Genomic DNA, 22,282 nt, shown 5'->3' with positions numbered 1-22,282 from the left:
CACATTGGGCACAGAACTTAGTGCCTGCACCTAGGCTTTAAGCCTAGCCGGCCTATCCCTATCCGCGGACAATGATGCTATAAGATAATGTGGTTTTCATGTTTGCTCGATGAGCAATGAGTACGCCGGTGCTCGTCCATTTCGCGACGCTGTTGCTGTTGCCGTGCTACTTTGTCGGTGTGTCTCGTGTCGATTTTGTGATATGTTTGCAGTCTTTTCAATGGAAAAGAGGCACTATCCGGTGGGAAACGAGATGATTGTTCTCCACATGGCCAGCTGGTACATATCCTTGTGAACTTGATGCTGCCACGGTCCTAATCACCTTTTGCTCGCCACATAGGAGTGTCTCAAATTCAGTGGGGCTGGGAGTGCGACATGGACGTCTGGCTTTTTTTATTCCGCATTTCATGCTCCTTTCACATCTCCTTGTTCCATATAACGGCATGGAGGTTTTATCTTCTGGCATGAGTGGCAGAAAATCTACATACTCCTACGTAACTTGCCTAAGAGCATCTTCAATAGCCGCGCAATAAAAAAGCATTTGCTTCGGCAGGCGCTGCAAAAAATAAAACTGCGCTATGCACTCAAAACAAATAAAAAACTGTAGACATAGATAAAAAAAGCGATACATAGATAAAAAAAAGCGATACATAGATAGTTCATCTAGCATAGATAGGTAAAAAAAGACACTAATCCGAGGTAAAAACTACGGTGCAACTAGAAACTACTCCGAGTCGTTGTCCCCCTCCTCGCTTGTGTCGTCCGACGTATCAAGCCACGCGTCTTGCCACCACTCATCGTCGCTAGAGAAGAATGATGCCGCTCCCAGATCGCACTGTGATATCGCGAGTGCCTTCCGACGACGCCTGTCCGCCCATTCCGCACGTTGCCTTGTCCTCCTCTCTGCCCAGAAGACATTCTCGTTGGCGCCGTCCTCCGGGTGGCGCTGGCGCCACTCTGCCATGGCTCGCTCGTCCGCCTTGGCGATGAGTAGGCGGCGCTGCCGCCGACAGTGTTCCTGGCGGTCGGTGTCAGTTATTAGCCGCGGCGGAGGGGCGATGGCCCGCGCCTGCTCGCACGTCCAGACGTCCTGAAAGTTCATCTGTGGGCGAGGCCTCCCGAGGCGCCACGCCGCCCGCGTCGTACGCGCGGGCGGCCTCGTGCGCAATCTCGAACGTGCGGAGGCCGAGGCGGACGTCGCCGGACCGAATCTTAGCGTAGAAGGCGCGGAGGGGCGCTCGCGGACGCCGCGGTAGCCCGAAGATCCCCGGCGGCGGGGCAGGGAAGCGAGAGAGAGCGCGTGGCGATGTGGATAGCGATGGGAGGCCGTGTGACGGGCGCAGCAATTTATAGGCGCGCCAAATCTAGCGCGCGACCTTCCGCTTTCTTTCACGCGCGCGCTTGAGTTTTCTGCCTCAGCTGGAGCACGCGAAACCGTCTCGCGCGCGCTAAAGTCGCATTTTACCGCGCACGCGGTTTATGCGGCCACTCTTGGAGATGCTCTAACTAATCTCTCCACCCCCGATTTCAACTGGGTGGGTTCTCCTCCCCTGATTTCCTCCAATAGAAAAAGGCCATCTAAACTATTACATTAATTTATGTTTGATGTTTACGTAGGTGTAGCATTGCCGCTTGCATGGTACCGAGTTTTCAGTGTGTTTGTAAGCTTATTATTGTGTGCTTCTTTATGTTTTGAACCACTAATGATTAGGTTGTCTATATCTTCTGCTGTAGACATTCTCTCGCATTATCAAGAGAAAATCGTGTTGGCGCACTCGACATTCAGTACAAGTAGAAACATGTACCAGAAATCTATCGCATGTGGATATGTCTACAACTATGTCATATCAGACCAGGTATAAACAAACACTAGCTTAGTTTCTTACCTTGTTTATTTAGCACTGGTACGTAGAGAACGGTTGTTCCTTTTCACGCGTTCTTAGTGCCGGTAAACGTATGTGACCAGTACATACGTACATACATACGTAGAACGATACACAATACACACGTACGTTGACGTATCCGTATCACAGGAGCTTGTCGCAGCGCGCGGGCACGAAGAGCAGCATATTGTGCTCCAGGTCGTAGACGACGTGCGTGTTCTGCTGCTGGAAGTTGCCTATGAGCGACCTGCTGTCCTCGCCCGCCGAATTTACCACCACGCACAGCCCGTCCTCCTCGGTGTACATCACGTAGTTCTCCCGTGGGAGGTCCCAGTCCGCGCCCTCCAGGTGGAGGATCAGCTTCGGCATCGCGGTCTCCTTCTTCTTCGGCGAGACGGTGAAGCACAACAAGCCAACGTGCTCGGCGGTGTTGTTTTTGTTGACTGGCAGCGGCACCTGCGACTCGAACGCCTCCACGAGGCTCCGGTACACGGCCTCCGGGAAGCTCGTCAGGGCCGAGCCGGAGTCGATGATCGTCCCGCCGGAGCCGTCGCCCTTGAGCGCGAACGCCGACGCGTCAAAGGGCAGCCGCGTCTTGCCGACGGTGATGCCTTTGAGCGAAAGGTAGTAGTGATTGGATTTGGGGTTCCGCACCAGCTGGGTGGATTGGATAGGTCCCGTGGCCTGCGCTTCGAGGTTGTCCGGCGTGCCCAGGAACACGGGGCTGGGCCTGGACTCCACGATGGTGGTGAAGCAGTGGGAGAACCTGCCGACCTTGAGTTGTGACGGCAGAGACAACACCCCCCGGCCGAAGCCGGCGATGCCGGACTCGTTTGATCCAAAGGTCCCGGTGTTGAACATGCCGCAACCAAACCGGAGGTTGGGCACGACCGCGACCTTGCCGTTGGCCGCCTGCTGGAAGGTGAAGGTGTCTTGGTACATCCTCCCCGTCGTGATCGAGTTGTCGCCGTACGAGTCGGTGTAGACGCAGGAGTTGTCGCCGACGGCGCACCCGGAGAGCGAGAAGCCCCCCTGCACGCAGAGGGGGTCAAAGCAGGAGACGCCGCGGGCTGTGCCGGAGGCGGAGGTATCCAGCTCCGGGAACGGCTGTGGGAAGCAGACCTGGCAGAAGCACTGCGTCCAGATGAGGTCGCTGCCGGTGTCGAGCGTCAGCGCCACATGCTGCGGGCGCGGCGTGTCGATGCCAAAGTGGATGAGGTACTCGGAGTTAAAATTAGTGTAATCTAAAAATGTTAAAAATGACACTGTTAATTAATTATTTTGTGTGGTCTCTTCTCACGTGATGGATGCCTGCATGCCACTGCATTAATTCTCCTCATGTTCATCCTTCTGCATCAATTTTTGTTTTTCAAAATTATAAAAGACATCCTCTAAACCGCGCGTCGAAATTCAGTTCCGTTTTCACTGTTGAAACCCTCGCGACGTGCTCTTCAAAAGTAGATCCCACATGGACATGTTTCGGCGAACTAGTCTTCCTGCCAACTAAACATCAATGTATGCGCAACTAAACTACATTGTCGCGCCAACTGAGCATATGTGTGTGCCAAAATAGCACTCCCAACTAAACATTAATGTGTGTGGAACTAGACTACATTACCGCGCCAACTGAGTATATATGTGTGCCAAATAGTCATGCCAACTAAACATCAATGTCTGTGCAACTAGACTACATTGCCGTGCCAACTGAGCATATATGTGTGTCAATAGTCCTGCCAATTAAACATCAATATGTGTGCAACTAAACTATATTGCCGCGCCAACTAAGCATATGTGTGTGTAAATAGTCGTGTCAACTAAATATCAATGTGTGAACTAGACTACATTATCGCGCCAACTGAGCATATGTGTGTGCCAATAGTCTTGTCAACTAAACATCAAAGTTGTCATGGTTGCTAGAATGCAATCTCATAGGAAGTTGAATTATGCAGATCCAAAAATTGGTTTTGCAAAAAGTTGCACGATGTAGTACTAAAGTTGCACAATACAGTATTAAAGTTGCACTATATAGCACCAAAGTTGGCATCAAAAAAAATTCGTCGAAACATACTCATGCGGGATCTAGTTTTAAAGATCTCGTCGCAAGAGTTCCAGCAGTGAAAAATCAAATCCCGACGCACGGTTTGAAAGATATGACTTTTTAAAATTTAAAACTCTGAAATGAATATGCGTGGATATGTTTTGTTCGGAATGGAGTAATTAGTGTGAACACATTTAATACTAACAACCACATGCACTAGAAGACAAAAAATTAACAACCACATGCATGCGAGACGCGGCCGCTCAATTCAATCAAGAAGTGCGTATGCACTTTTTAAATTTTAGGTTTTTTCTTTTAACACGACGCCTGCTATTTGTTTCCGTCATTAGCTTGTGCGCCAGCGTTTCCTACCTACTGAAGATGATGAAGATGGCACGGCAGGGCACAGAACTTGGTGCCTACATGCATGCGTCTAGGCTTTAAGCCCGTCGAGCATGACACTATTAGAGAATCCCTATCTGCGTGAGGAGCGGTGAGCACGCCGGTGCTCGTCCATTTCACGATGATGCCGCTGTCTGCTGTGGTGCTACTTTGTTGGTGTGTCTCTATGTCGATTTCATCGTACGTTTGCGGTCTTTTCAGCAGAAAAGAGGCGGCACTACCTGGTGGTGATGAACTACATGATTGTTCCCACCCCCCCCGCTTCATATGGGACATCTTTTCTTTTGCGAGGTATATGGTACATCTTCTTGTGAGCACCGACGCTGCTGCCACCGTCCTATGTGTTTGTCTTCTGGTTTTCTAAGTGCCTTCTTATGCGCACCACCTCCGAATCTCAGGTATTAATCGCGCGACATGCTGCTCGGTTTAACAAAACTACTCCCTCCGTTCGTAAATATAAGTATTTTTTAGATTTCACTACAAACTCCACGCGGATGCATATAGACATATTTTAGAGCATAGATTCATCTATTTTGTTCCGTATGTACTCCCTCCGTTCCTAAATATTTGTCTTTCTAGACATTTCAACAAGTGACTACATACGGAGCAAAATGAGTGAATCTACACTCTAAAATATGTCTACATACATCCGTATGTAGTAGTCATTTGAAATGTTTAGAAAGACAAATATTTAGGAACGGAGGGAGTAGTTCATAGTGAAATCTCTAAAAAGACTTATATTTAGAACAGAGGGAATAATTAGCATGCATGTATTCCTTACGAAGAAGAAACATGTTCATCCTAGTTAATAGGCAAACTGTCAGCAAAAATAAATAAGTGATGTACTACTAAATACTCTCTTCATTTTTATTTACTTTGCATATTATCTTTGTCTCGAGTCAAACTTTTTAAATTTTGACCAAGTTTATACAAAAATTTATTAACATCCACAATACCAAATCGATACCACTGGAATCGCCATCCAATATATTTTCATACCATATATATTTTTATTATGAAAGTTTAGATGGTTTTTGATAAACTTGATCAAACTTTATAAAGTTTAACTTAGGACAAAGCTAATGTGCGGAGTAAATAAAAACGGAAAGAGTATTACAAAGTCTAAATCATGACTTCTACCTTCGAAAGTCGGCTCGAAGATTGAAAAAAGGACTGCTCCATTGGTAAAGATTGTCCTTTCGCCAATGTATTTGTGACATCTTTAAAGGGCACACGCTCAACAGCCTCGGATTAAGGTACAAATGACGTGGCCACATCCTTCTTAACTTGGCAGGTTTTTCATTGTTTTCCAAGGTATTGTGCCTTTTTCTGGCCAGTTAGATGAGCATACCACCCTTAGCCTCCGCCCCGCTTTGTAAGAAAACTATGGTTACATACGGAAAGCTAAAATAGGGAATCAAAATACTGAGATAATGCTAGGATTGTATGGCGATGCGTAGGGGCGCTGCTTTGGTCTCTTTGGTCGGTTTGGAACAAATTTACGATTGAACAAAAGTTCCCTACTCACCCAAATGATATTATCTTCAAATGCCACATTTTCCTACAGATTTGCGCACCATTGGGAAGACACGTGGCGCGGACCGTATGGACGGGATCATGGAGCAGATAAAGATGACTATGGTGAAGGCACGACAGACAGATGTGCCAGTTTGAGACTTTTGCGCCGAGCTTGTTTGATGTTTAGCTGGTCTTTTGGGCATGTTAAGCTCCTCCTATGGTGGCTAGAAACTGATTTTATTTAGCCTAGACTATTCGGGGATATGTGGCCCGCCGTATGGTCTGTATGTTTAAACTATCTGTGGATGCTGCCTAGTGGCTTTATTAATTTAAAGCCGGACGTTCTAGTGTCTACGTTCTAAAAAAATACTGAGATAATTCTGACGTTCACAATAGATAAAACATTATGTATCTAATTAGCATGTTCCAGAAAATTGATGAAATAGCAGCGTGCTTATCATCTCAAATACCGGATAAGTTGTATTGTCGTTCCCTGAAGAAGGAGATAGCGACTGTTTATGCGAGGGATCATCCATAGAAAATGATAGCACTGGCTGTAAATCACATTGGGACCGACAGAGGATTCGTTGGTGTTGAGCACATATGATAGTGGGTGTTGTAGGGATGTTCTCGTTCGGCGACCCGGCGCCGATGAAGCAAGTGGATCTGCACAGGCGGAGCAAACAGGAGCGCCACCGGCAGGTGTTGCTCGAGTTGGATGGGAGCGATGGACGCAGACGTGCGTCCAGTGCGTTGTTCTTTTCACGTGAGCAAAGGCATTTTTGGAGGAGGGGCATGATGGTGGGAGTGTGCGGTGCGTGATTTTGGCTAATGTGTTTTTTTCAATTATTACGTGATATATGGTGTGACAATTTATTGCCTAATGAAGGTGTAATTAAGGTGCAATGATGCCTAATTAAGGTGTTCTGGAGATAATGCGTGATATATGGTGTGACGATTTGTTTCCTAATGAACTGTAATTAAGGTGTAATGATTCCTAACTAAAGTGTTGTGAAGATGATTAAAACTTATTAATATATATGTGAATTTAGTGTGACACAACATTCGAACAACCTGGTCCACTGATGAATGATAGATATGTGGCTGAGATCTAATGTTTCTTCCTCAACTCACTTGTTTATAGTATAATCGAGATGGAAATCAGTGGGACATAGAAGATGTGCATTTATCTATTCCACATTTCTTGTTCTTTGGCAACATATTCCATATCTTCGCACACAGGCGGAGAGTTTATGTTTCAGCAAGGGCGGCGGTTTAGCACCAGGTATGATCGAACATGAAAGCTTGTCCAATTTTGCTATTTCTCAGGTACATGAATTTTTCTGTTGTGTTAGTCACCTTTTCTTCTTATTTCCTTCTTTTCGGGGGTACCTCGTCGAAGAAGCAACATCACTATCTGTCTTAGAGGGAAGCCATAGCCTCATTATTTACCTTATTAGGGGGAGCCACAACCCCATTATCTATCATAGGGCTGGGGTTGCAGGGGATCATCAGAGTTGTTCATCGGTGGTGTGGGACTTAGAGGGATGGTCAGGGCGTCGGCCAGCACGACGGTGGGGGAAGGTCGAGGGGAGGGTGGGATGATGAGGCAGCTATCGGTGTCAAAACCGGCGGATCTCCGGTAGGGGGCCCCGAACCGTGCGTCTGAGGTTGATGGTAACAGGAGACAGGGGACATGATGTTTACCCAGGTTCGGGCCCTCTCTATGGAGGTAATACCCTACTTCCTGCTTGATTGATCTTGATGAATATGAGTATTACAAGAGTTGATCTACCACGAGATCGTAATGGCTAAACCCTAGAAGTCTAGCCTGTATGACTACGGTATTGAGTATATCTTTTCCGGACTACACCCTCCGGTTTATATAGACATTGGGGGGATCTAGGGTTACATAGAGTCGGTTACATAAGATGGAATCTTCATAGTTGTTCGCCAAGCTTGCCTTCCACGCCAAGGAGAGTCCCATCCGGACACGGGCACCGTCTTCGGTCTTCATATCTTCACAGCCCATCAGTCCGGTCCATAGATAACAGGCCGGACGCCCGAGTACCCCTTAGTCCAGGATTCCCTCAGTAGCCCTTGAACCTGGCTTCAATGACAAGGTATCCGACGCATAGTGCTATCTTCGGCATTGTAAGGCGGGTTCCTCCTTCCGAACTCCCGAATAGTCTTCAGACGAATTGATCGTGTTCGGACCTGTAACACACACCGCACACAACCGTAGAGAGAATATAATAACACACAAGTCCAATCTGCTGACAACTTTAGTAATGTGACGTCACGCCTGTCCGGTCATAATTTCGAACCATTTTTCGCCCCACGTTTCGAGACACGGTTGTCATTAGCATGTCTTGTCAAAGCAGAGATCGTGTCCCCTTATCACGGGATTCTCATCAATACGTGTGCGGGTAACCCAAGCGTGTTGTTTACACAGCCCTTGGGAGCAGGCGAATGGGGGGGGGCGTTCGATATTCACCGCCCTTATAAGGAGATAAGATTCCCCTTTCTTCTCCCACGCTTTCCTCCGGCTCTCCGTTCTTGAGCAACGCCCAAGTTCTCATTTGCCCCATTCAAACAAGCACCCAGCCATGTCCGGATCCGGAGCCGGCGGCAAGTGGATGACCTCCTCCATTAAGAGGAAAGATATGGAGGAGCTCCGAGAGGCCGGATACCTGGCCAAGGAGATCGTTCACCGACTTTCGGCCGAGGGACAGATCGTCCCCACCCCCGAGCCTCAAGAGAGAGTGGTGTTCCTCACGCATTTTGTCCGCGGGCTGGGATTCCCTCTCCACCCATTTGTCCACGGATTGATGTTTTATTATGGGCTAGACTTCCATGATCTAGCCCCCAACTTTATCCTCAATATCTCGACATTTATAGTCGTGTGTGAGGACTTTCTCCACATCCCACCTCACTTCAGCCTATGGCTGAAGACCTTTAATGTGAAGCCAAAGGTGGTGAGAGGCCAACAAGCAGAGTGCGGAGGAGCTATGTTGGGTAAGATGCCCAATGTCACCTGGCTCGAAGGTTCTTTCGTGGAGACGGTGAAGGGGTGGCAATCAGGGTGGTTCTACATCACCGATCCGCGTGACACCAACTGGACGGCAGCCCCCAAATTCCGATCCGGAGTTCCGATGCGGCTCACCTCCTGGCAAGAGAAGGGCCTAACCTAGGGTTCTCCGGGCGAGCTGACAGGGCTCCAGACGTGTGTCCAGAACATGATATCCAAATAGATTAAGCTTGTCAATGTGATCCAGGTTATGCTCATCCGTCGGATCCTCCCGTGCCAACGCCGGACTTGCTATTTATGGGAATTCTATCCGGCCAAGCACCAGACGCTGCTAGAGCTCTTCAGCACAATGCACGAGGATATCTGGAAAGTGCTCTTCAAGGCCGGCGAGATGCCACCGCCTACAACCGAGGATTGTGGGCTTAGCTCAAAGCGCCAAGCTAATTCGGTAAGTTCTTTCACGCTCTCAAGGCATAACCTTTACTAGCATGTTGTGAGAAAGAGGTCTAAGCTCTCCTATCAATTTTTTCCTTAGGCCTGGATTGAGATAGCGAGGCGGATTAACTGTCCAGCCCCGCTACCCGAAGACGAAGAGACCCCACTCCTGACGAAGATGTTGTTCCAGACGCCTTATGACGTGCCAGAGAAGAAGATCAAAAAGGCAGCCAAGGGGACCAGGAGTGGCCTTCGTCGAAAGGATACTTCGGAACTGTCATCCGGAGACGAGACCGACCCTTCGGTCGCCGAATACAGCGACGAGGAGGAGGAAGAAGACAATTCCCCCCTGAGGGGGAAGGAAGAAAAGGGTGGCCTCCACGAACCCGGAGGCGAAGGCACCCAAGAGGGGGAAGGGCTCCGTCATGGATAACTCCACGTGGGATGTCGATAGCAGTCCGAAACGAATGCCCCGGACTAAGCCTCGGGCAGCTTCGTAAGTACCAAAGACCTTATGCCCGTCCAAACGTTTGGCCCTTCCCCTTTGCAATATTAATATGTTTAATTTATGCTATTGCAGTCTGGCCTGCGATAGTTCTCCGCAATCCTCGACAGAGGGCTCGCTAGACTCAAAGGAGATGGCTAGCATGTCGCCGCCACCTGTTCACTCTGCCTTGCCCAAGGATGATGATGAGGTGGTGTCCCAAAGGGCCTTCCCCGACAAAGGGGGGGCTCCGGAGATCGTCAGGATGGCGTCCAAGGGTGGTGTCAGGACCCCGATTCCATGCCACATTGATCTAGACGGTAACACCTCATATCACTTTGCGGCCTCACGCACGGTATCCCATGGGTGTCGCCTTACCATGGCCCGGGACCGTTTGCGCCTTTTGACTATGATGGTGTTGCTAGCATCCATATGACAGAGAACCCGTGCCGACATGGCTAGTCGTGAACCCAAAGCGGCACTAACCTATGGGGACAGGCATACATGAATCACATCGAGCATGTCGGTCAGCAGCGTGTGAATCCGGGCTGTAGCACTGGGCTAACAGGACTCCGGGAACCCGGGCTGTAGCAGGCTAGGCAGGACTCCGGATGTCACGGCGTGACATTTCCCCGAAGGAACAGACACAGGAACGAAGTGAAACACATGCCGGCCAGTCAAGTGTCCTGAGCAGTAGTGCTGGGCTAGCAGGACTCCGGTGAACCGGGCTGTAGCGGACTACTATGGCTCAAGAAGGCACTAGACTACATTTCCCCATAAGAGAGGCTGCCAAGGATAAACAACTAGATTGTCGGATCCCACACATAGCAAGCATTTCAATCATACACACAATATGCTCGATATGTGTAAATACAACATGGCATCACAACATAACTCTACGACTTCAGTATTTATTCATTAGGCTCCGAGGAGCGAGATATTACAAACATGGGTCTCATGACCCAGCAGTCATAGCATACAATGCAAAGCACATGCGGAAGCTTAACATGTCTGAGTACAGACATCTACAAATGAAAAATGCTAAGAAGCCTGACTACCTACCAGATCCTGCCGAGGGCACAAGATCGTAGCTGAGGTAACAAGCTAAATGTCGAAGTCCACGCGGATATACTAGCGAGACTGAAATCTCTCTGCAAAACATAAATTAAGCAAACGTGAGTACAAAAGTACTCAGCAAGACTTACATCAGAACCGAACTACATATGCATCGGTATCAACAAGGGAGGTGGTGGAGTTTAACTGCAGCAAGCCAGCTTTGACTCAGTGGCTAATCTGAACTACGACTGCAAGCAACTCTTTTGAGGTGGCGCACACGAGTCCACATATTCACCATTCAATACACCACTATGGATCCACTCTCGTCTCCCTACGAGAAGGCCATCCATAGCACTCACACTTATCTTGCGAGTTTTAGAGTATCCACTTTCACTTGTCTATGAACTGTTATAGGCAACCCAGAAGTCCTTTATCGCGGACACGGCTATTCGAATAGATGATGTTAACCCTGCAGGGGTGTACTTCTTCACACACGCTCTCACCACTTACCGCCATTTACACGACATGTACTCGGCAACCTTGAAGCGAAAGCCCAACGAGGGTGTCGGCCACGGCCTACCTAAACACTCAAGTCTCTAGTCCAGGTTTATCGCCTATCCAGGTTCCATCCGCAGGGAGTCCGGCCGAGGTTTCCACATACGGCCCCGAACAATGTGAACAGGGTTCCCGAGACACCAAACGGGCGCCCGGTACACCGTGCCACGGTGTATCTACCGCAACATAGCCCACCCCTAGGGTCAGCGCTACGCACGGCCGCCAACACATATCCTATAAACACCAGAAACTAGTTGCAACTCCTGGACAGAGGACAAGGGTGATCAAGAAGCCGAGAGGGTCCATTGGTTTCGGGCCCAATGCGTGGTAGTAACTGTTTCATGGATCACAAACACAGAACTCAGTTCCTGAGGACGGCTTCAATGAGACAACCCACCATGTACTCCTACATGGCCTCTCACCGCTACCTTTACCAAATCATGTTCACACACTTAGCTCTCAACAGTAGGACATGTTTACACACCTCCGATTCATCCCCGATGAACCAGACCTGACTCAACTCTAAGCAGTAGCAGGCAAGACAAACAAGCATGAATGAGTAGGCACATCAGGGCTCAAACAACTCCTACTCATGCTAGTGGGTTTCATCTATTTACTGTGGCAATGACAGGTCATGCAAAGGAAGGGGTTCAACTACCGCAGCATGTACAGTTGAATCGTTGTTGTCCTAATGCAGTAAAAGAAAGCAGGAGCGAGAGAGTGGGCTTGTATCGGAATGAACAAGGGGGTTGTGCTTGCCTGGCACTTCTGAAGATAGTATAGTTCTTCATCGGTGTCATCGATCAATTTATCAGAACGTCATCTACTGAGAGGGGACAAACACCGGCAACAGAGAGGAAACACAACTAATGCAATGCAACAATATGATGCATGAATGTGACATGGCAATAATTTTATGATTGAGCTAATGCAACTAACAACAAGTTAAATAGAGTTGGCTTGAACACTAGGTTCAAATTCAAATTCAAACTATGGATTCAAATAGTGCATTATCATGTTTTGGTCTAAACAGTGAGGTTAGGTTGTTCAAACATGCATGAAAATGCCATATTCAGATTCCTTGAATTTTTTTGATAATTTTTCATATATAAATTATTTCATTTGGAGTTACGGTTGAATTTCTATGAATTTTACAAGTTTTGGGTATTTTTTAAAATTTCCTGAATAAGAATAAATCCAGAAAAGCCTATTACTGCGTCAGCATGATGTCGGGGTGACGTCAGCAGGTCAAAGGAGTCCACCAGGTCAAACCTGACCAGTGGGACCCACTGGTCAGTGACTCAGCTAATTGACTGAGTTAATTAGCCCTAAGCTAACACTAACTAAAATGTCAGTAGGGCTGGGCCCACATGTTAGCGAGTCAGTGGGTTAACTAAGTTATTTAACACTAATTAAACTAACAGTAATTAAACAGGGCCTGGTTCCACACGTCAGGACCCAGGGGAGGTCAACCCGGGGTCTACCCGGGCCAGCGGGGTCAACCCTGCCGGTCAAAGCGGTCAACCCGCCGGCGTTTAGCCGCCGGCGAGGGCCGAGACGGCGGTGCGGCTCGGAAAAGCACTACGGGGCCTCGTTCGAAGCGTGTCTGGGTGCATTGGGAAGCTCTTGCTCCCGCGCGTCGAACGATGCAGGTGCTGGGTCGTGGGGAGGCCGGAGCTCGCCGGAGTGGAGCCCACAGCGGTTGCCGGAGCTCGGCTCGAGCGGCACAGCGCTATGGTGCACGAGAAGATGAGCTGGTGGCGGCGTTCGCTTGCCGCGGAGCTGCTGAGCATGTAGCCGTGTTCGGGAACGAGCTTTGCTAGCTCTTGTTACGGCGGCGACTAGAACGGCGGCGGCCGGCTCTCGGGTCAGGTGGAAACGGCGGGTTCACGGCGCAACAGAGCACGGGGAGAGAGGGGAGCGGCAGAGGAGCTCACAGTGAGTCGAATGGAAGGGTCAGCGAGCGCGGAGGGGCACCGGAGGCAGCAAATCGACGGCGACGATCTTCGTTGGCCGACGAGGGGAACGGCGGGGCTTGCGGCTTCCAGGGGCTTCCAGCGTCGGGCAGCTCGGTGAGGAGGAAGAGAGGGATGAGGCGGAGCTCGTGGGCGCGTCGGTGAGGCGTGGGGAGCTCGGTGGGCACGGCTATGGCGAGCGTCGTCGGCGGTTGCGTTCAGGCGCGAGAGGGAGAGAGAGCAGAGGAGGGGAGGGGCACGGGAGAGGGTGAGAGGGGCCAGGGCTGCGTGGCGTCGCCTGGTGCATTGAGGAGGAGCCAGGCAGGCTGGGAGGGAGGAGGTGGAGGCCTCGGGCGCGCTGGCGTCGACACGCCTCTGCCTACTGGCAGAGGTGGAAGAAGACCAAGGCGCCCCTGGTGGGCTGGCCGAGTCTGCTGGGCCACCAGGTAAGTGGGCCTCAGGTAAACGCCAGGTTAGTCCTTCTCTCTCTCTTTTCTTATTTCTGTTTTGTATTTTTATGTAATTGTGTTTGGATTTATTTAAAATGCCAGAGCATTTCCAAAAATCATGCAACTGACTGTGGCCACTGTTTGGAATATTTCCAACAGTAAACATTTCAGTTTGTGATTATTTGGGCATTTAAAATATTTTATAGGATTTAAATGCTCAAATGGAAATACTGTATGATTTAATTCAGTGACCCCCAATTGACCTAGAAAAATGTGCAATATTTTTGGCAGAGGTTCAAGACCAATCCAAAGATGATGAACATTTTAGAGGGGCATTTTGGGTTCAGTGAAATGATTTTTATTTGGACCCTAGTTGAGTTTCATTTGCTGCTAGGGTTTATCAGCCCCATTTCAAAATTAAAAGAAATTGAAATTGATGCATGGATGCAATTCCTGTGACAACTCACCCCCACTAAACAAGAATCTCGTCCCGAGATTCAAGTCGTGAGGTAAGAAGACATAGGGAACACACGACCAACATAATCTCCACGATCTAGACGTCTTTCTTGAGGATATTGATTCATTGCGTCATCTTGATCTTGACGTCTTTGCTTTCGGGATCTTCATCCAGCATGATGACGAGAAGAAAAGAAACTCTCAAAGAATCGATCTTCTTGAAGATCGAGCAACCGACGATCAACTCACAGAACGAGACATAGCGACATCTGTCGAGATGAGACACGATACACACATCAGAAATGATGGAAATGAGCATATGACAAGGTTTGAGTAAGTAGCGGAATTCCCACACCTAGGAGTGTGGTGAACGGTGTCAATGTCGCGAGGGGTTGGGTTGCCATGATACCATAACGAGACATCTTAAGGAAGGTGACTCGCAGAAATATTCCCTTAAGTGGCAAAAAGAATTACTTTTGATTCGGAGATCATTGAAATTCTTTATACCAGCTTAAGGCAATCACAAATGATCGTGTAAACGAGTTCGAACGAATGGCATACCCATGCCAGAATGGATGATGTGGACTACCTTGTTGAAGACAACACAATGGATGATTTTTGCTTATCATCGGAAATGGATGGGACCTATGGTAAGTCCACTTTTGAAGATGATCCTGAACCACAGCTACTGAGGTGTAAGCTGGGAACAAAATGCAAATGTTGGGAATGATTCTAGTAACTGGGGAGAAGGTTCACCGGGAAAGGTGATTCCACCAATTGGGTGTCTATCGAACAACTGAGAGAACGGAGGCACATTCCAGTTAACGACAACATCAGAAGCTAGTGCCTGAGCGTGCTCTCAAGAACTTGAGCATTTCCATACTCATCAAGGTTTTACCAATATCCATGTCAAGGATCCTGGCAACAGAACATACCACCATGATGAATGGTGATGGATAATGCAAATGCAAGGGAAGATAACACTTTCTCAGATTTCACCTTAGCGAGGCCAAGGAAACAAAATCTGGATGATCGACCGAGAGACATTTAGCACCCCGCTTCTAATGTTCTCCTTGATGTGCTAGCATAATCCATTCATAGATATGGTTTGATATCTAGAACATCAAGTACAAGGTCGGACTTCGGAAGCTCAAGAATCCGTAAGGATTAACTACGGAGGTAAATCCTACGAAATCCTCATGGGAAGGTGGCCAACTTACTCAATCAAGATACTACAATAATAGGTCTTCCGGCTAGGTGTGTTGGCCACGACATCCACTTTACCGGGTTACAGAGAGACCAATATTATAGCTCTTGGGAAAACGTCCCAACCATCACATCTGCCTGAGATTCAGATCTGGTTGGTGTGAGGATATTACAGACTCATCGGGTCTAGAAAGGAATGAAAGTTTGCAACACAAATCGACGAGATGACATTGCGAGATTCTCAGGAAATGGACTATGGTAGTAAGCTCCAAAACAGGAGCTGGTTCTGCTAAACACATGTGAACACGATGTCCCAGACAAGCATGACCACATGGTAGTCTTATAATAAAACACTACCGAGTTCAGGTGGGGAACCATTATCGAGGATAACAAAGTCCTAACATAAGTCATGATTCTTAAGAAGGAACTTCTTCTCCTTGAACAAATCAATCAGTGGCTTGGTGTGCTAGGGATACGTATGGAATGAAGATGATCAGTCTATGAGACCATAGAGTACTTCGCACGTACATGACTGACTTGGGACGATTCCAAAGGAAGCAAAACAATCTTTCTCGGATTCACGGCGACAACTTGCACATGAACTTGGAGAAAGTCACTTCTTACACCAAACATGTATTTCATGAATGGGACATGAAGATAATGCTTACAAAAGTTTCCAACACTAACTTAGATGTTCAACATGAATTATGGGGGAGACAACATGCTGCTGATGGGCTCAACAGCAACTCATCAAAATTTCCATATCACTGGACTTCCACCATCATGTGAACACAGTGGTAGCATTGGCCAGACCAAAGGATGTAATGGTGTATGCTCGAGGGATCAACCACAAGTAAAACAACATTACGAACATCGTTGGTTCTGATTTGACTTGACGATAGCCCATACTCAAGTCAAAGTTTTGACAAGACAATAGGTCCAACAACTGATCACGAGGACCAATTGGTGAAGATATCATCTTTCTTCAACACACGCACAAACACAAAGATATCCCTTAACATGAACTAAGTCAGACAAGCTTTTATCTTCCAACTCTCCAAGTTGTTGTTAAGCCTAACCAACTAGCTCAAGGGTATCCAACACAGGTTCCTGAGGAAAAAGTGGTTTATCAGAAAACCAACTTGATCATGAACTCAACATAATGATCAGGTGACAACCTGGTGACAATTCCGAGAAGATAATCGGAAAATCACGAACCACCGATATGTTATTAAGCTCGAGAACAATCTTGCTTTTCAGGGCAAGACGATATGATCAAGGAGCGAGGGATTGTCACAGTCCTAACTCCTTGGTCGATGAGTGCACCCGGAAATATGGACTAGGTAGCATGATCAATCTTAGAATGGTAGTTCAATAACCAACACGCTAAGAATGAGAATATTGTCCATTTACTACCAAGCAATGAGTTGCTCGGAGTATTGATTTCACACATCACGATTCACTTGTCGGCATTCCGGTTATAATAACACGGAACTGAGGAATGAACAATGATGGCAAGAAGTATTACTGCGTCAAGAATTCATAAGAGGTGGTGCAATTCTCACGACAGTCCTGACATAAAGTGGGTAATACTTCAGGGTAGAACAGAACCAAAAGCTGGGTTGCATTTTGATCTGCGGAATACAACTGCTTTGGCCCAATCCTGGATATGGATGAGGTACTGGAGTTTATTTCTCCCAGTCATTCTGAAATAGAATGGCTTGATGAACCACAAGAATACTAGGCATCGATGAACACGAATGCATACATACTCCTCACTATCAATTGATAGACGAAGATCAGAATATAACGGAAGGGGGACAACTCAAGGGTACATATAACTTTCTGAGTTGTGGATGCATAGATTAGTATGTCGAACGAGTTCAACATATTTCTTCCGGATAACCCATGCAGAAAGGTAGGGTTGGCAGAGTCACAACATAGAATGGAGAACTTATCAGGAGCACTCTGTCGTGACCTTTTGGTTCAAAAGAACTCCTGCCAAGAATGGTTCATGATAATTGGAAGAAGGATGTACCACGAACCTCGAGGACTATCGCAAAGGTTACTAATATCCTAAAGGATCTAGCAACACTATCAACATGAGGTAAGTAGGGTGAATCTCGGGTTCAAGAACCCATGAGTAGAATACCTACTACTAAATGGCATCACGGGATGCTTTCGAGAATGGTGGCCAGAATCATCACACCGGAACACAAATCATGGCTAGATTACTAGGTAATCTTCTAAGACACTTAGGGTCGTAGTAATAACTCCAACTTAAATGTCGAGGCAAAAAATTACCTCAATGCACCGGATAGTGTGGTTAGACTGGCCCAAAAGACATCAAACATAGGAGAAAGGGATTTGCAAATGCATCAGATTGTTTAGAAACCTGGGATGGCTCGGACAGCATAACGGCTGTAAATGCTAAAAATGATTTGAGTCATCCTGCAAAATGGTGGCATAACCATTCAACATCACAATATCAAGGTTCTGAGGCCAGTTATGAATATATGGAAGTAGTAGGAACTGAACTGAGGCTTGAACTCAACAATCCTAGGCAACTACGGTTCAGTAACACGTCATCCTGATAGATAGATGAGAAGGCCTAGTTCTTAATCCCCGTAGAAGAGAAGAGGTTGACTCAGATCAGAAGGCCATGAGGTATAAGGAGTAAAAAGAGCCTTGCGCTCCCTTCCACAATCAATTCCCTTACATAACTAAAGCATTTCTAGACACAACTTCGACCGGTTTGGCTTGGTAATCCTACAGGTAGTCAGGCTCTGATACCAACGCTGTCAGGACCCCGATTCCATGCCACATTGATCTACACGGTAACACCTCATATCACTTTGCAGCCTCACGCACGGTATCCCACGGGTGTCGCCTTACCATGGCCCGGGACCGTTTGCGCCTTTTGACTCACGTATATGATGGTGTTGCTAGCATCCATATGACAGAGAACCCATGCCGACATGGCTAGTCGTGAACCCAAAGCGGCACTAACCTATGGGGACAGGCATACATGAATCACATCGAGCATGTCGGTCAGCAGCGTGTGAATCCGGGCTGTAGCACTGGGCTAACAGGACTCCGGGAACCCGGGCTGTAGCAGGCTAGGCAGGACTCCGGATGTCACCGCGTGACATTTCCCTAAAGGAACAGACACATGAACAAAGTGAAACACATGCCGGCCAGTCAAGTGTCCTGAGCAGTAGTGCTGGGCTAGCAGGACTTCGGTGAACCGGGCTGTAGCGGACTACTATGGCTCAAGAAGGCACTAGACTTCATTTCCCCATAAGAGAGGCTGCCAAGGATAAACAACTAGATTGTCGGATCCCACACATAGCAAGCATTTCAATCATACACACAATATGCTCGATATGTGTAAATACAACATGGCATCACAACATAACTCTACGACTTCAGTATTTATTCATTAGGCTCCGAGGAGCGAGATATTACAAACATGGGTCTCATGACCCAGCAGTCATAGCATACAATGCAAAGCACATGCGGAAGCTTAACATGTCTGATACAGACATCTATAAATGAAAAAGGCTAAGAAGCCTGACTATCTACCAGATCCTGCCGAGGGCACAAGATCGTAGCTGAGGTAACAAGCTAAACATCGAAGTCCACGCGGATACACTAGCGAGACTGAAATCTCTCTGCAAAACATAAATTAAGCAAACGTGAGTACAAAAGTACTCAGCAAGACTTACATCAGAACCAAACTACATATGCATCGATATCAACAAGGGAGGTGGTGGAGTTTAACTGCAGCAAGCCAGCTTTGACTCAGTGGCTAATCTGAACTACGAATGCAAGGAACTCTTTTGAGGTGGCGCACACGAGTCCACATATTTACCATTCAATACACCACTATGGATCCGCTCTCGTCTCCCTACGAGAAGGCCATCCATATCACTCACACTTATCTTGCAAGTTTTAGAGTATCCACTTTCACTTGTCTATGAACTGTTATAGGCAACCCAGAAGTCCTTTACCGCGGACACGGCTATTCGAATAGATGATGTTAACCCTGCAGGGGTGTACTTCTTCACACACGCTCTCACCACTTACTGCCATTTACACGACATGTACTCGGCAACCTTCAAGCGGAAGCCCAACGAGGGTGTCGGCCACGGCCTACCTAAACACTCAAGTCTCTAGTCCAGGTTTATCGCCTATCCAGGTTCCATCCGCAGGGAGTCCGGCCGAGGTTTCCACATACGGCCCCGAACGATGTGAACAGGGTTCCCGAGACACCAAACGGGCGCCTGGTACACCGTGCCATAGTGTATCTACCGCAACATAGCCCACCCCTAGGATCAGCGCTATGCACGGCCGCCAACACATATCCTATAAACACCAGAAACTAGTTGCAACTCCTGGACAGAGGACAAGGGTGATCAAGAAGCCGAGAGGGTCCATTGGTTTCGGGCCCAATGCGTGGTAGTAACTGTTTCATGGATCACAAACATAGAACTCAGTTCCTGAGGACGGCTTCAATGAGACAACCCACCATGTACTCCTACATGGCCTCTCACCGCTACCTTTACCAAATCATGTTCACACACTTAGCTCTCAACAGTAGGACATGTTTACACACCTCCGATTCATCCCCGATGAACCAGACCTGACTCAACTCTAAGCAGTAGCAGGCAAGACAAACAGGCATGAATGAGTAGGCACATCAGGGCTCAAACAACTCCTACTCATGCTAGTGGGTTTCATCTATTTACTGTGGCAATGACAGGTCATGCAAAGGAAGGGGTTCAACTACCGCAGCATGTACAGTTGAATCGTTGTTGTCCTAATGCAGTAAAAGAAAGCAGGAGCGAGAGAGTGGGCTTGTATCAGAATAAGCAAGGGGGTTGTGCTTGCCTGGCACTTCTGAAGATAGTATAGTTCTTCATCGGTGTCATCGATCAATTTATCAGAACGTCATCTACTGAGAAGGGACAAACACCGGCAACAGAGAGGAAACACAATTAATGCAATGCAACAATATGATGCATGAATGTGACATGGCAGTAATGTTATGATTGAGCTAATGCAACTAACAACAAGTTAAATAGATTTGGTTTGAACACTAGGTTCAAATTCAAATTCAAACTATGGATTCAAATAGTGCATTATCATGTTTTGGTCTAAACAGTGAGGTTAGGTTGTCCAAACATGCATGAAAATGCCATATTCAGATTCGTTGAATTTTTCTGATAATTTTTCATATATAAATTATTTCATTTGGAGTTACGGTTGAATTTCTATGAATTTTACAAGTTTTGGGTATTTTCTGAAATTTCCTGAATAAGAATAAATCCAGAAAAGCCTATTACTGCGTCAGCATAATGTCGGGGTGATGTCAGCAGGTCAAAGGAGTCCACCAGGTCAAACCTGACCAGTGGGACCCACTGGTCAGTGACTCAGCTAATTGACTGAGTTAATTAGCCCTAAGCTAACACTAACTAAAATGTCAGCAGGGCTGGGCCCACATGTTAGCGAGTCAGTGGGTTAACTAAGTTATTTAACACTAATTAAACTAACAGTAATTAAACAGGGCCTGGTTCCACACGTCAGGACCCAGGGGAGGTCAACCCGGGGTCTACCCGGGCCACCGGGGTCAACCCTGCCGGTCAAAGCGGTCAACCCGCCGGCGTTTAGCCGCCAGCGAGGGCCGAGACGGTGGTGCGGCTCGGAAAAGCGCTACGGGGCCTCGTTCGAAGCGTGTCTGGGTGCGTTGGGAAGCTCTTGCTCCCGCGCGTCGAACGGTGCAGGTGCTGGGTCGTGGGGAGGCCGGAGCTCGCCGGAGTGGAGCCCGCGGCGGTTGCCGGAGCTTGGCTCGAGCGGCACAGCGCTATGGTGCACGAGAAGATGAGCTGGTGGCGGTGTTCGCTTGCTGCGGAGCTGCTGAGCATGTAGCCATGTTCGAGAACAAGCTTTGCTAGCTCTTGTTACGACGGCGACTAGAACGGCGGCGGCCGGCTCTCGGGTCAGGTGGAAACGGCGGGTTCACGGCGCAACAGAGCACGGGGAGAGAGGGGAGCGGCAGAGGAGCTCACAGTGAGTCGAATGGAAGGGTCAGCGAGCCCGGGGGGGCACCGGAGGCAGCAAATCGACGGCGACGATCTTCGTTGGCCGACGAGGGGAACGGCGGGGCTTGCGGCTTCCAGGGGCTTTCGGCGTTGGGTGGCTCGGTGAGGAGGAAGAGAGGGACGAGGCGGAACTCGTGGGCGCGTCGGTGAGGCGTTGGGAGCTCGGTGGACACGGCTATGGCGAGCGTCATCGGCGGTTGCGCTCAGGCGAGAGAGGGAGAGAGAGGAAAGGAGGGGAGGGGCACGGGAGAGGGTGAGAGGGGCCAGGGCTGCGTGGCGTCGCCCGGTGCATCGAGGAGGAGCCAAGCAGGCTGGGAGGGAGGAGGTGGAGGCCTCGGGCGCGCTGGCGTCGACACGCCTCTGCCTACTGGAAGAGGTGGAAGAAGACCAAGGCGCCCCTGGTGGGCTGGCCGAGTCTGCTGGGCCAGTAGGTAAGTGGGCCTCAGGTAAACGCCAGGTTAGTCCTTCTCTCTCTCTTTTCTTATTTCTGTTTTGTATTTTTATGTAATTGTGTTTGGATTTATTTAAAATGCCAGAGCATTTCCAAAAATCATGCAACTGACTGTGGCCACTGTTTGGAATATTTCCAACAGTAAACATTTCAGTTTGTGATTATTTGGGCATTTAAAATATTTTATAGGATTTAAATGCTCAAATGGAAATACTGTATGATTTAATTCAGTGACCCCCAATTGACCTAGAAAAATGTG

General features: G+C 48.1%; 1 protein-coding gene across 1 annotated transcript; it reads right to left on the bottom strand.

The window, feature by feature from the left end:
* Nucleotides 1–1,858: 1,858 nt before the first annotated feature.
* On the bottom strand, nucleotides 1,859–21,763 carry LOC119300421 (aspartic proteinase nepenthesin-1-like). Its single transcript, XM_037577387.1, has 2 exons — nucleotides 21,580–21,763; nucleotides 1,859–3,127 (listed from the first exon to the last, which is right to left on the bottom strand). The coding sequence occupies exons 1-2, from the start codon at nucleotides 21,761–21,763 to the stop codon at nucleotides 2,028–2,030; spliced, it is 1,284 nt and encodes a 427-aa protein (XP_037433284.1). The 3' UTR covers nucleotides 1,859–2,027.
* Between the last annotated feature and the right edge of the window lie 519 nt (nucleotides 21,764–22,282).

This window comes from Triticum dicoccoides, chromosome 5A (genome assembly GCF_002162155.2).
Source record: "Triticum dicoccoides isolate Atlit2015 ecotype Zavitan chromosome 5A, WEW_v2.0, whole genome shotgun sequence".
Classification (NCBI taxonomy): Eukaryota; Viridiplantae; Streptophyta; class Magnoliopsida; order Poales; family Poaceae; genus Triticum; species Triticum dicoccoides.
The sequence above is the reverse complement of the archived record's forward strand: the minus strand, read 5'-3'. Positions and strand labels throughout refer to the sequence as shown.

Bases quoted from the DNA above. Each gene is read 5' to 3' on its own strand.
- LOC119300421 (XM_037577387.1), bottom strand. From the start codon at position 21,763: ATGACGCTCGCCATAGCCGTGTCCACCGAGCTCCCAACGCCTCACCGA. The intron at 3,128-21,579 runs GTGCCCCCCCGG...TAACATTTTTAG, and splicing joins CCGTCGATTTGCTGCCTCCG to ATTACACTAATTTTAACTCC.